General features: G+C 45.5%; 1 protein-coding gene across 1 annotated transcript in view; it reads right to left on the bottom strand.

The window, feature by feature from the left end:
* The window catches only part of GAB2 (GRB2 associated binding protein 2), a 249,467-nt gene that overhangs the window by 6,288 nt on the left and 229,981 nt on the right, over window positions 1–13,198 (bottom strand). The window contains exons 4-5 of the mRNA XM_036747132.1: window positions 4,319–4,917; window positions 1,929–2,008 (exon numbers count right to left, since the gene is read on the bottom strand). Of these exons, the coding sequence (XP_036603027.1) occupies window positions 1,929–2,008; window positions 4,319–4,917 (679 nt within the window). The remainder of the gene's footprint in view (window positions 1–1,928; window positions 2,009–4,318; window positions 4,918–13,198) is intronic.

The raw sequence follows: 13,198 nt of genomic DNA, 5'->3' as shown, positions 1-13,198 counted from the left end.
CCTGAGTCCACAAAGCAAGGAGAGAGGTTTAAGCTGTACCAGGAGGGATTTAAATTAGACAAGAGAAAGACTTTGCCAACAATGAAAGCAATATTAAACTTCAAAGGAAATCATGCAATCGCCTCTTCTGTATCTATCCAGCCCCAAAGCTTTAACAGGGGCAGGGATAACAAAAGATTCTCCCACAAACAGACGCTGCAAGTGATCTCACAGGGTACGTGTGCTTGTGCAAATACGAAACACGGAGCCCATCAGGGGGATGCTGGGTACCTGCGACAATGGGCAGCAGGCTCAGGGCATCAGTGCAATTCACAGTGGCGCTGGGTATTCATGGGTCTTAGCCATAGTAACAGTAACAGTAACAGCTAACATTTGTGCTAAGTGCTTTGTAATGATTACTTCGTTTCATCTCCACAAACACCTTAGGACATTATTAGCCCCATTTTACAGATGAGAAAACGGAAGCAAACAGTGGTTAAGTGACTTGCCCAGGGTCACACAGTTACTAAGTGTCTGAGGTCACATTTGAATTCAGGTCTTCCTGACTCCAGGCCCAACACTCTTACCCCTTGCACCACCTAGCTGCCCCATATTTTGTGAGTTTGTTAGGCTATTCAACCAAGCCTTGAAGGAGCCAAAGGGTGAGTCCTATGCTTTGTCTTTGGGTGAGTGGGCTTTTGGGGGGAAGAGAGAGTGGTGGGGTCTCCTCTAATTTATCAAAGGGGTGCAAAGTAGAGTGAGATGAAGGAAAACTACCCATGAAATCACAAGATGATGGCTGGGAGGTAGGGGAGAGAAAAGCAAAGATCTAGAATCTAAGGGCATGCTTCAGATGGCCACTTAGACCACTGGGAACTGGTTGTACAAATTATGGTATATGAATGTAAAGGGATATTATTGTACTATAAAAAAAAAGATGATGAAACAAATTAACTCAGAGAATCCTGGCTAACATGACCTGATGCAGAGTGGAGGGAACAGAGCCAGGAGTACAACTGGAGGGCAATGCTATTGTAACCAAAAACCACTTTGAAGGACTCAAGAACTCTGATCAATGGTCAATCAACTCTGACCAGCCACATCTGCAGAGGACCTCCAATAAAGTATCTTACCCCCCCTCATGAGAGAGGAGATGGACACAAGCCACATAAAGAGGCAGCAAGGTAGAACAGTAGATAGACAACTGGTCCGGGAATCAGGAAGATGTGAGTTCAAATTCAACCTCAGACATTTACTAGCCTAATCTCTGTCTGCCTCAGATTCCTCAACTGTGTAAAAGAGGTGCACCTACCTCCCAGGGACATTGTGAGAATCCCTTCCTTTCCTCTCCCTTCCCTCCCCCTCCCCTTCCCTAAAGAAAAGTACATTTTTCAACATGGACACCATGTTGATTCATTTTGCTTGACTATATCTATTTGTTCCAAGGTTGTTGTTTTTTTTCCTTGTTAACTGGAAGAAAATTTTTTTGGGGGAAAGTGGGATAAACTATATTGGTGCCAAAAAAAGTCACTGTAACATTTTGTTTAAAGTGCACAGAAGAGCATATAAGTTAAGAATTATCATATACTTTTTTCTTTATAAAGCAAGCAATACAAAATGGAGGTTCATGGTTTCATAGAGAATGCCGTGTTTATGGAAATGTTCTCTTCTTTTGGAAGTTTAAAATAAAAAAAAATAATAAACCAAAAAATAGCAGGATGATGTCTCCCTAAGGTTGCTCTATTAGTGAACACCAGAAGAGGGACCCTGGGGAGGCAGTTTCTCTCTTTCTAGCCAGGGAACCGTAACAGAGAAAACAAGGGCTATGTTTTATGGGCCTCAGGCCAAACTTCCGGACCCCATAGGAAGGAGACACTCACTAGCTTCCTGGATTAGTCTAGGCAAGGGGAAGGGGAAACAAGTGTTAGAGGCAGCTGGGCCCCACTTACCACAAAAGAGTTGAATCCATCGTTGACAGACTCTGAAGACTGGCCACCTTGCGGGTACTCGTATGTCTCACAGGAAGAAGCTATGACACGGGGAGGAAGATTAGTCTGTCCCTGTCTCTTGGAACCTCAGTTGTTGCCCTTCCAATCATCTCTATCTTAAGAACACAGACTGGTTCCACTGGGTCACTCCCCCTCCCAAACATCTGATAAGTCTTTCAAGCCTCAGCTCAGAGCTGCACATCCTCCACTGAGCCTTCTTGGGGCTGTGTGGCATGAAAACACTGGGCTTTGAGTCCCGGGAGAGATCCGAGTTCATTTCTCGATGGTGACACTATCTTAAGTAAACTGTCACTTTGCCTCTGAGCTTAGGTTTCTTCATGCATAAGATGGGGATAACAACACAGTCTTTGCCTCCCGGGGTTATGGAGGGGACTGCTTGGTAAATCTTATACTGCAGGAGAAATGGGAATTGTTATCATATCATCCCATCATCATCACCATCATTGGTTTTCCTCTGGCTCCCCCCAGCTTCCTCCTACAAAATCCCGAAACACCTCCATATCCACATCACACACCCAGGCGCCATCTTGTATCCTCTACACTTCACGTCCAGGATCTTCTCTCCAATTGGACAGTAAATTCCACGAGGGCAGGGACTGTGTTTTCTTCAGTTCTCTGTCCAACCCAGGACTGTGCTCATAGCAGGGGATCTCACAAAGCCTTTTTGCATTCAACCAGTATTGACTGAGAGGCTGCCATTGATAGGGCTTCAGTCTAAGGGAGTCCTGAGTCAGGAGTCAAGAAAGCTGGCTTCTAATTCCAGCTCAGACCCTGACTTGCTTCGTGATCTTGGACAAGTAATTTAAACTCTCTAGCCCTCAGTTTCCCCATCTGTATGATCTGTAAGGCAATAAAACTCATTCTGGCTCCATTACAAAGCTATTGTAAACATTAGATGAAATTTTTTTTAGACCAAACCCAAGCCTGTGATTTCACCTGTTTAGGGAACTCCCAGAAGAGAAAAATCCTCTTACAATACAGATCAACACCTAAGCTTAGCATAGTGCCTGGCACATAGTAGGTGCTTAATGAATATTTATTAAATTGAACTGAATTGAACTTATACTCTTGGAGGGACAAAGCTGGTATGTGTCACAAATGGGACTTGAAGCCGGGTCTTTTGGATGCCAGGGCTGGTGTTCTATCTATTCTACTACACTGCCTTTCCTACCATGAGATAATGGTGCCAAGGCTTGTAGGATGTGTCTGTTTCCTGGGAGGCTGCCAGGCCAAGCAAGTGTGGAGAGATGCTTCTCCCTAGAGGGCTGGCCACTATGGATGGACTTTTTCAGCCTGTGTGACCTTGAACAAGTCATTGTGACGCCTGGCTGTCTATTTCCTCAACTACAAAATGACTGAGGTTGGAATGAAGGGTCCTTCTCTGCTTTAGATCTATGATCCTCCAAGTCCTACAGATCCTCTACCAAGGTATAAAAAGGCTGTGACATACATCGGCACAGGGTGTGTCTGCATGGGAGAATCACAGCATCTTTTAACATCCTCTATTAAATTATAAGCACCTTGAAGGCAAGGGATGTGTCTTACTATCTTTGTAGAATAAGAATAAGAGTTTGTATGTTTGGGGAGAGAGGGGGCTGCCCTTGGAGTCAGGATAACCTGGGCTCAAGCCCTGCCTCTGACCCTGGGCAAATCCCTTAACACTTTGGGGCACCTGGTCAATTCTCTGAGGCTACAAGTTGTAGCCCAGGTATAGATCTGCATTGGGAGCAGGAGCTTCCTCCCCAGGGGAGCCAATAAAATCACAGGTCCACTTACTAGGGCAAGTCACTTAACCCCAATTGCCTTGCCTTCCCCCACTCCAAAAAAGAAAAAAAAAATTTTTTAAAAATCACAGGTCCAGACAAAGCTAATCAGTCACATTTCTAGAGGATTTTAATATTTCTAATGAGCCTTCCTCCTGACCACACTGTGAGGTTTTATGGTCCCATTTCACAGACGGAGAATCTGAGGCTTGGAAGATTGAAGGGATTTGCCTAAGGTCCCATGGGCTTTGATGGTAATGTTGAGCCAAGCTTAGTGGTCTCTCTGCACATAGTAGGTTCATTATAAACACTGGTCAAATGGAATGGAGGAGCGAAGGGACAACAAAGAGGAAACTGCTTGATTCAGCATGGGGCATCTCCTCCCCACACCAGGCCCTATGCCTGAAGGTGCCCACAGGCACACATTGGCTCCATAACGGGTTTGGCGGTAGAGGAGGTCAAACCGGTGGACTTCAGGAATTCCAGCTATGCCCACTCTTCCTGGACCTGAGCCTTCCCAGTCCCCCCCCCCCCCGCTCCATCCCTCTAGTAAGGCTCTCTACTTACCCCTGTGGAGACGACTGTTGTCCACCGCTGGGAGGGTGTTGCGTCGGGGAATGGTGGCAGCAACGGAGATTGCCCGGCCACTTTCTCCATTCTGGGCCCGCTGCTGGGGACTGCCCCAGCGGGGTGTCTCTGCCTGCCCCGGCTTGGGGGGCCGGGGTGGTGGAGCCACCGAGGAGTCCCCCGAGGGCCCCACTGCCAGGGCATTGTGGTTCTTGTCCAGTGTGAACGTCCTGGGAATCTGATAGGCTGAGAGCGGGGTTCCTGGGGCATCTACGTTGTCTAGCAGGAGGTCCCCAAACTCCCTACACAGAGTGTTGTTGGGGGTCTTGAAGGTGTACACCTCATCGTTGTCTGTCTCGGAGCTGGTGAGGCTGCCCTTGGTGTGGCTGGAAGGGTGGGAGGCCAGGCTCTGAGGGAGGTCATAGGCACTGTCCCGGAACTCTGAGTTGTGCCGGCTGGGCTTGGGCAGGCTGTAGAAGCCGTGCACCTGGCCGCTGACGCCATTCATACAGTGCCCATTTCCCTGGGCAAGCTTCTGCACAGCTGTATCGCTCCTCATGAAAAAGGAAGCCCTGGTGCCCTGGGAGAAACTGGCACTCCTGAGAGGGAGAGAGAGGGCACTGGGTTAGAGCTGGGAGGGGGAGGCGAAAAGACCACAAAATGGGCAGGCAGAACTCTTGGATCCTGGCTGTCTTACCACTGGAGGATCTTGGGCAAGCCATTGCCTCTGCTAGCCTCAGTTTCCCCTCTGCTCATCTAGGGGCTGGGTGAGATGATCTCTCAAGCTCCTTCCAGCAATCCATTCTTAGGCTTGAAGGGACATGGTGGAAAGCCATGGCAGAGTGGACAGGGCACCGGACTCAAAGTCAGGAACACCTGAGTTCAAATCCTGCCTCAGACACAGAGTAGCTGTGTGACCCTGGATAGATCACTTAACCTTAGTTCCCTTCTCTATAAAATGAGGGGGCTAGGCTCGATGGCCTCTAAGACCCCTTCCAACTCTAAATTTATGATCTTCGGATCCAGAGGTTGGGGTTGGGGGGAGAGAGAAGGGATCAAGAGAAAATACGTCCTTCCAGCCTCATCTCACAGTCACGTAAGCTCCAGGCAAACTGGAACATTTGCTATTATTCCCTGATTTTGTGCTTCCTTCACACAAGCCTTCCCTCAAGCCCGGAATGCTCTGCTTCACTCCCTGCTACAAGCCTTCGAGGACATGGCCAGGTGCCCCCTCCTCCAGGAAGCCTGCTGTGACCACCGCCCCTGCTGAGAGTCACAGCCTTATGTGATCTCTAGAGTTGGAAAGAACCTCCTAGGTCTTCTGGTCCAACCTGTCCATGAACATCCAACCATCTACAATATCCACAAGAAGTCCTCCAGCCTCTACTTGGAAAGGACTAATGATGGGGAGTTCTTGCTCTCTAGAGACAGCCTGTAATACTTTTGGAGTGCCTTTCCTACCACAAAGACAGCGCTTCCCTCCAGCTGAGGCATGTTTCTCTCCAAGTTTCACACATGCATGACCTCTCCCTCCTCCCCCTTTCAGAGGGCATTTCGCCCAACTCTCTCCTATGTATCATGCTGATTTGTATTTGTGCATTAAAAAAAAAAAAGCTGTCATTTATGTTTCAGTCGATGAGTCAACAAGTATTTCTACGTGCCAAGCACTGTCCCAAGTGCTAGGGGTACAAAGAAAGACAAAAACAGTCCCTACCCTCCACGAACTCAAGTGGAAAGACAAGATGTAAAGAATTTGGTACACCCGAGATATAGAGAGTAGATGAAGATAATTTCAAAGGGAAGGGAAGGGGATTAGCAATAAATGGAATCAGGTAGCTAGGTGGTGCAGTGGGTAGAGCTCTGGGCCTAGAATCAGGAAGACCTCAATTCAAATCCGGCCTCAGACACTTATTAGTTGTGTGACCCTGGGCAAGTCACTTAACCTTGTCTGCCTTGGTTTCTTCAATCTGTAGAGAAGGAAATGGCAAACCACTCCAGTATCTTTGCCAAGAAAAGCCCAAATGGAGTCAGTCAGACATAACTGAAATGACTGAAAGGATCAGGAAAAAAAACCCCACAAATTTTTAATTTAAAAAAAAAAAAAGATTAGGAAAGGCTTTCCACATAAGGAGGGATCTTGAGCCGAGTCTTGAAAGAAGCTAGGGGAGCCAGTTGGTAGAGGTGAGACAGAGCATTCCAGGGATGGAGGAAAACCAGTGCCCAGGCACAAAGACATGAGATGGAGTGCCATGCGCAAGTAATAAACCAGGCAGTATTCTTTGCACCCACAGGGCTGGGTAAAAAGGGCTTTGTGTTTAGAAGCTGCTCTGTCCATACGGAATTGAATTTCAGACTCCCAGAGCTAGAGGGCACCATGGAAGGCATCTGTCCCAACCTTCCCCTTCTACAAGAGGGGATCATTTAGTTTCTTCTGACCTGGCACCTCTCCCAAGACAGGGGAGTGAGCAGCTGTGACCCCAATCTTTCCCCACCGCCAGACTTTCCAGATCCTAGGCAGATGTGCACAGATATAAATGTAGACACACACACAGATATAACACAGACACACACCCACTAAGACATCTAAGACATAAACACAAATACACAAACTATGAAGATATAATATACTAGGGTAAGGTAATTAGAAGTACACACACACACACACACAGCTACCCAGCTTGTCTTGGACTGGACTGTTAGGCTATAGTTCTCTACAGTTAGCTTGGCCCATGCATAATTTGTGGTTAGAGCAGTGGACTTGGAGTCAGTTGGGATGACCTGGGTTCGAATCCCTCCTTAGACTCTGGATGTGCAACCCTAGGCAAGTCACTTTAACCACTGCCAGGCCTCAGTTCCTTCATCTGTAAAATAGGAATGGTAATAGCCCCTACCTCACAGAGTTGTTATGAGCTGTTAAGAGTAGATAATATTTATAAAGTTCTTGACAAATCTTAAAGCGCTATATGAATGTGAGTTGTTGTTATTAATAGAACTAAAGTGTCCAACTATTTTATGTTTCTAGAAAAGACTAGCATCTTTTCCCAAGAAAATCCCACAAGCCCATTTGGGATGTGCCCACCCAGACCACTCGGATTAGGGCTTACTCATCAATCACTGCAACAATCGATGCTTCTTCTTTTCCTGGCCTGACGCACCTAGGAGTGTTCCAACCACATTACTAAGTAGTAGATTAGAGCTGTCTAGTTAACCAGAACTATTAAATTAAACAAGGTCTTTTACATCAGCACTCTGAAAGTACACAAAGACGAGAATGTCTGTTTCTATGTCTCTCCCTTCCTCCATCTCTCTATTTCTGTCAGCCCCCTGCCCCACCACAGAGACACACAGTCCCACATACTCCAAAGCACCTAAAGGGCTGCCATGAAGAACAGACATCGCCTTATTCTGCTGAGCCACAGGAGGGTCAGCTGCAAAGGCAGATTTGGCTCAATGAAAGGGTAAAAACGTGTTCATCATTACTGCTGACCAAAGGGGGAATGGGTAGATGGAAGGCCTTTAATAAATGGGGGGAAGATAAAGAAAAAATTCATTGTCATTTCAGGTGTAGTTTGGGCTGGCTGACTTTGGAAGTCTTGGTGATATTTTTGTGTTAATACATGAGCCCACACGTGCATATGCACAAAATCAGACAAACTTGTGGTCAAAGACATGCGGGGCATACATATTCACACACAGACATAAACAAACACATACAAAAACACAAAGAGATGAACATACACAAACCCACATAAACACACACGTAGAGATATGTAGCTCAAACCACCCACAGCTTACTTATATTAGCAGGCTGGCATTTTTCCAAATGGTCACAAATGGTGCTCCCGGGTTGCTATTTGGACAATCACTTGGTTAAACTTATCAACTTAGTTTGAAAAAGCTCCTGCAGATGAAAACGGGTGGGGAGGTTGGGGGGGGGTGGAGAGTGTCTGGCGCCCATCACTGCCAGCAGGGATAGTATTCTCCTTGGCGACAGAGACACACCCAGAACACTAACAGCACCGAGGATGGCTGGACTTGGCAAGTCCCCTCTGCCCTTGGATGGAAAAGCAATAAAAACCAAGCAACTCAACAAAACACCCCCAGAATGACAGATATATGGAGCATTTATTGAACATTCACTATGTCCTAAGCTCTGCACTAAGTTCTGGGGATACAAATCCAATCAAGCAGACAGGGCAGCTGAAAAATGTGGGGGTGGTTTGGAAATGATTGCCCCCCTACATTTGCAAACCCAATGAATGAGTCAACAAGGTTGGCTTCAATGCCCTGTAAGTAATGGTGGTGGAGGACTAGGGAGAGAAGAAGAAAAAAGGGAGGGATTGAGGGAGGGAGGAAGGGAGGAAGGAAGGAAAGAAGGGAAGGAAGGAAGAAGGAAGGAAAGGAGCAAAAAGGAAAGGAAGTAGGAAAGATGGATGGATGGAGGGATGGATGGAAGGAAGGAAAGAAGGAAGAAAAAAGAGAAGAAAGAAAGGGAGAGAGGAAGAGAAGAAGGAAGGAGAAGAGAAAGGAAAGAAGGAAGGGAGGGAGAGAAGAAAGGAACTAGGAAGAAAGGAAGGAAGGAAATAAGGAAGGGAAGAAGGGAGGAAGAAAAGAAGGAAAGAAGGAAAAGGGAAAGGAAGGAAGGGAGAGAGAGACAGAAGAATGGAATTAGGAAGGAAGAAGGAAGGAAATAAGGAAGGGAGGAAGGAGGAAAGGAGGAAGAGAGAGAGGAAGAACTTATTAAGCGCCTACTATGCGCCAGACACTGTGCTAAGAGCTTTACAAATATGTGATTTGATCCTCACAACAACCTTGGGAGATAAGTGCTATTATTATGCCCGTTTTATAGGTGAAGAAACTGAGGCAGTGTAATATCAATTAAGTTGGGACTTTCTTACTGTTTTAAAATGATTAATTAAGTGTATTTGATTGAGTCTTACTAGGTGCTAAGCCCCAGGCCCAAAGCCCTATTAGGTGCTAAGCCTATGTGGGTGTGAATTGATAACTAAGGCGGGGGTCCAGGTGGGGCCAGTGAAGGGAGGTGCTAATCGAAGGAGTCTAAATTCTGGTCGCTCAGATGATGTTTGATGACATCTGAAACTGCATAAAAAGGGAAGACAGAGCTATTGGCTTAGGGCTCTCATTCTTGGTGGCGCGCTGATGTGGAGACTCCGCGCAGCTGTAGCTAAGAGCCCTCCAGCTTGTAAACCCAGATGTTGGGACTTTGTTAAACTCTGGTAACTATGTATTGCGATTTGAATCAGACAAGGTCTGTCTGTTGATGTTTGTACTTTGTTTGGATTTGCTCTGAAGTTCAGGCTTTTCCCCCTGAACTAAGTGAATGATATTTGTATGCTGGACTAAAGTAAGATTGTTAACCCCTTAACGTTGCTTTCCTTAGTAAAGTAAATCAAAAGAACCTGGGCTTGCAGCATTCTGTGAGCTGGTTGTTGTTGGTTCTTCACCCCCACAGCAGCTGCTAGCCGGATTGTTGAAATAGGCAGACAGAGGTTAAGTGCCATGCCCAGGTCGAATTTGAAGTCCTCCTGAACCCAGACCCAGTGCTCTATCCACGGTGCTATCTAGTAAGCTGCTCTAGTAAGCTTCGGAGGAGACAGGGACAAAGAAGCTGCTACAGCAGCTAATCTTGTTCATGGTCCTAATTTACATTTATTAGAGAATGATTTTTTTTTTAAATTTCATCAGCTTAGAGGTTTATCTCTATCTCTCAACCTGACAGTGACAATTGAGAACTTCTAGGGAGGGAGGATTTGAACTCAGGTCTCCCAATATCTAAATCCAACACTCTATCCACTGTGCTATGTTGTCTCAACAGTTTACATTTACGCCTGATATTTACATAACCCTTGATATATTTATAAACCATCCTCAGGACAAGCTGGTGAGGTGGGTAGTGGAAGGATTAGTATTCCCACTTCTCAGATGAAGAAATTGAAGCTCACCTGATCAATGCAATGGACCATCTATGGTTCCAGAGGCCTCACCCACCCATCTATCGATATAGAAGAAATGGACTCAGAGGACAAAATGAGTCTTTTTTTTTTTGATGTGGCGAATTCAGGAACACATTGACTGATTGATTGATTATGGATATCAAGGCTGTCCAACCTTGGGTTTTTATTGAAACAATAGACAATATATTTTGATTTGCCATTTTAGTTAGAGCTCTGCGGTAGCTTGGCTTCATTTACTAAAGCATTTGTGTAAATTTCTATGCTTGTAGGCAGGCCGCATAAATCGCACTGGGGAAGGCATGTGGCCTGTAGGCTGCATTTTGGACAGCCCTGATGTATATGTTACAAGGGTGTTTTGTGTGTGTGTGTGTGTGTGTGTGTGTGTGTGTTTAACTGGGGTTGGAAAGGTGGGAGGGAGAGAAAAAAAGATTTTTAAATTGAGAAAAGAATTAATTTTTAACAACTGATTGCTTTAAGTAGCAAGGCCAGCATTCGAAACTAGGTTGTCCAACTCTAAATCCAGAATCTTTTCCACGCTGCCTTTCCATGTACAGCTGTGCGTTAGCACCATCTACATTTATGTCTTATTCCTCTATTAGACTATAAGCTTCTTGAGGACATGGACCATGACTTGTCCAAACTTTGTATTTCTCTGGGGGGCCCCAGCAAAATGTTCTTTTGTTCAGAAGCAGAAAGATCCAACAGGAGCTGAGCTTTGGGGCATGTAGTTGGATTCCATGAGTGGACTGTTAATTCCTCAAGAGTAGGGAATACAGCCGTCATTTCCTTTGGATCTCTGCACAAGGGCTAGGTACAGAGCACACAACATGTGGTTGGTTACTTCAAGATTGACTGTCCTTGCCCAAAAGTAGCCAAGGCCATTTTGTTGTTGTTGTTTGTGGTTGAGTCATTTAAATTGTGTTCAATTCTTTGTGACCCCATTTGGGGTTTTCTTGGCAAAAATACTGGAGTGCTTTATCATTTCCTTCTCCAGCTCATTTTACAGATGAGGAAACTGAGGCAAACAGGGTGAAATGACTTACCGAGGGTCACAAAGCTAGTAAGTGTCTTGATTTGTGAGGCTTAATTTGAACTCAGAAAGCTGAATCTTTCCGTCTCCAGGCCCAGCACTCTATCTACTGAGTCACCAAGCTGCCCATAACTTGAAGGAAAACTGTGGTGGGGGTCCAGAGACCTGGGTTGTGGCCCTATCTGGTACTATATGATATACCTTGGACAAATTCCCTTCTCAGAGACTCAGTTTCCTCCATCTGTAAAATAAAGGAGTTAGGCTGGATGCCATCTATGTTTTCTTCCAATTCTTAATGGCCTACATTCCAGAACAGGGATTCTGAACTTCTTTTGTAACATGGACCCCTCTGGCAGTTTGGTAAAGCCTAGGGATCCTTTCTTGGAATGATATTTATATATTTATATAGTAAAATATATAGGATTACAAACGGAACTGATTATACTGAAATATAGTTATGAGAATATTTTTTAAAAACAAGCTCATGAGTTCCAGGTAAAAAGCCCTTGTAGAATCTGGCAGAATGGCCAGAAAGAAGCAGAAACAAACAGGACAGTTTTGAAAGCTGCAGATTGATCTTATGGATTTAATAGAAAAGCAAGTGGTGCTTAACAGAAATCTTCAGTTTCATGTACAATCTTATTTTGTTCTAGTGTGTGTGTGTGTGTGTGTACACATATATATGCACACACATACATGCACACATACAAATATATACACATGTGAATGTATATGTGTATATATGTAAATGTCCATTCTATCTGGTGTTTAAAGTCAGAATAAAATTTTTAAAAATACATGTGTGTGTATCTGTGTGTATATATATACACATATATATGTGCATGTGTGTATATGTATGGATGCGTATATATGTGTACATGTGTATATATGTATGGATGTGTATGTGTATATATAGGTATGGATGTGTAAATATGTGTGTGTGTACACACAAACACACACACACACACACACACACACAAAAGCTCTGATCGCCTATGATTTCTAAGTCAACTACATTCTTGTCTTTGGTTGCCCATTTTCCAGACCTAAGAGGCTGGGGACTTTGTTCTCCATTGGCAGTAGGGTGCAAAGAGTCCCATGGTCCTCAGTGTTGCTATGAATTAGGTAAATTTTTTTTCCCTCTGTTGTTGGGGTATCTTATCTTCATGAACAGAGAAGAGGCAAATCTACTGATGAGTCATCCCTTCAACAGCCTTCAAATTAGGCCTCCTCATTCACAAAGCTCTTCTCAATCCCTAATTCTAGTGGCTAATGGGCAGGGGGCAAGGAGGAGGGAGGAGGAGGAGGCATGGAGAGGGGAGTGGTGACCAAGAGAGGAGAATGAAGACAGAGGAGAATGAAGACAGAGGAGAAGGGAACAGATGGAGGGGGGAGGGACGGAAAAAGGGAGAGGAGAACAAAGGGGAGAGGAGAATGAAGATAAAGGAGATGGGAACAGAGAGAGGAGAGAAGGAAGCTGAGGGGAAATGGAGAGAAGGAAGAAGAGGAGAAAGAGAGAAAGGAAGAAGAGTCCCCAGAGATGGGGAGAGGGAACCAGAGAAAGGCGAAATGGGGAACAAAGATGGAGGAGAGGGAAGGCAATGAGGGAACATGAGGCTGGTTGGGAAGGATGGATGGTGATAGAAGAGAGGAAGGATAGGAGAGGAGGCAAAAAGGGTAGGGAAGAGAAAGGTGGGCGGATATTCCAGGGCTGAGCCGGCCAGGGCCACTCACAACAGAACACAAGGTGCCCAAATCCTGGGATGGACCACATCCCAAGCAGAAAATCTGGAGTGATTCAAGCCAGAGTGCAGACAAGTCCCTATTGTTGGCCCTAGTCCCCAGGGGTGGGCAGGAGCTTCTTCCCCAGCCTGG

Source organism: Trichosurus vulpecula, chromosome 2 (genome assembly GCF_011100635.1).
Source record: "Trichosurus vulpecula isolate mTriVul1 chromosome 2, mTriVul1.pri, whole genome shotgun sequence".
Lineage (NCBI taxonomy): Eukaryota > Metazoa > Chordata > Mammalia > Diprotodontia > Phalangeridae > Trichosurus > Trichosurus vulpecula.
This window is presented reverse-complemented; position numbering and strand designations above follow the sequence as displayed.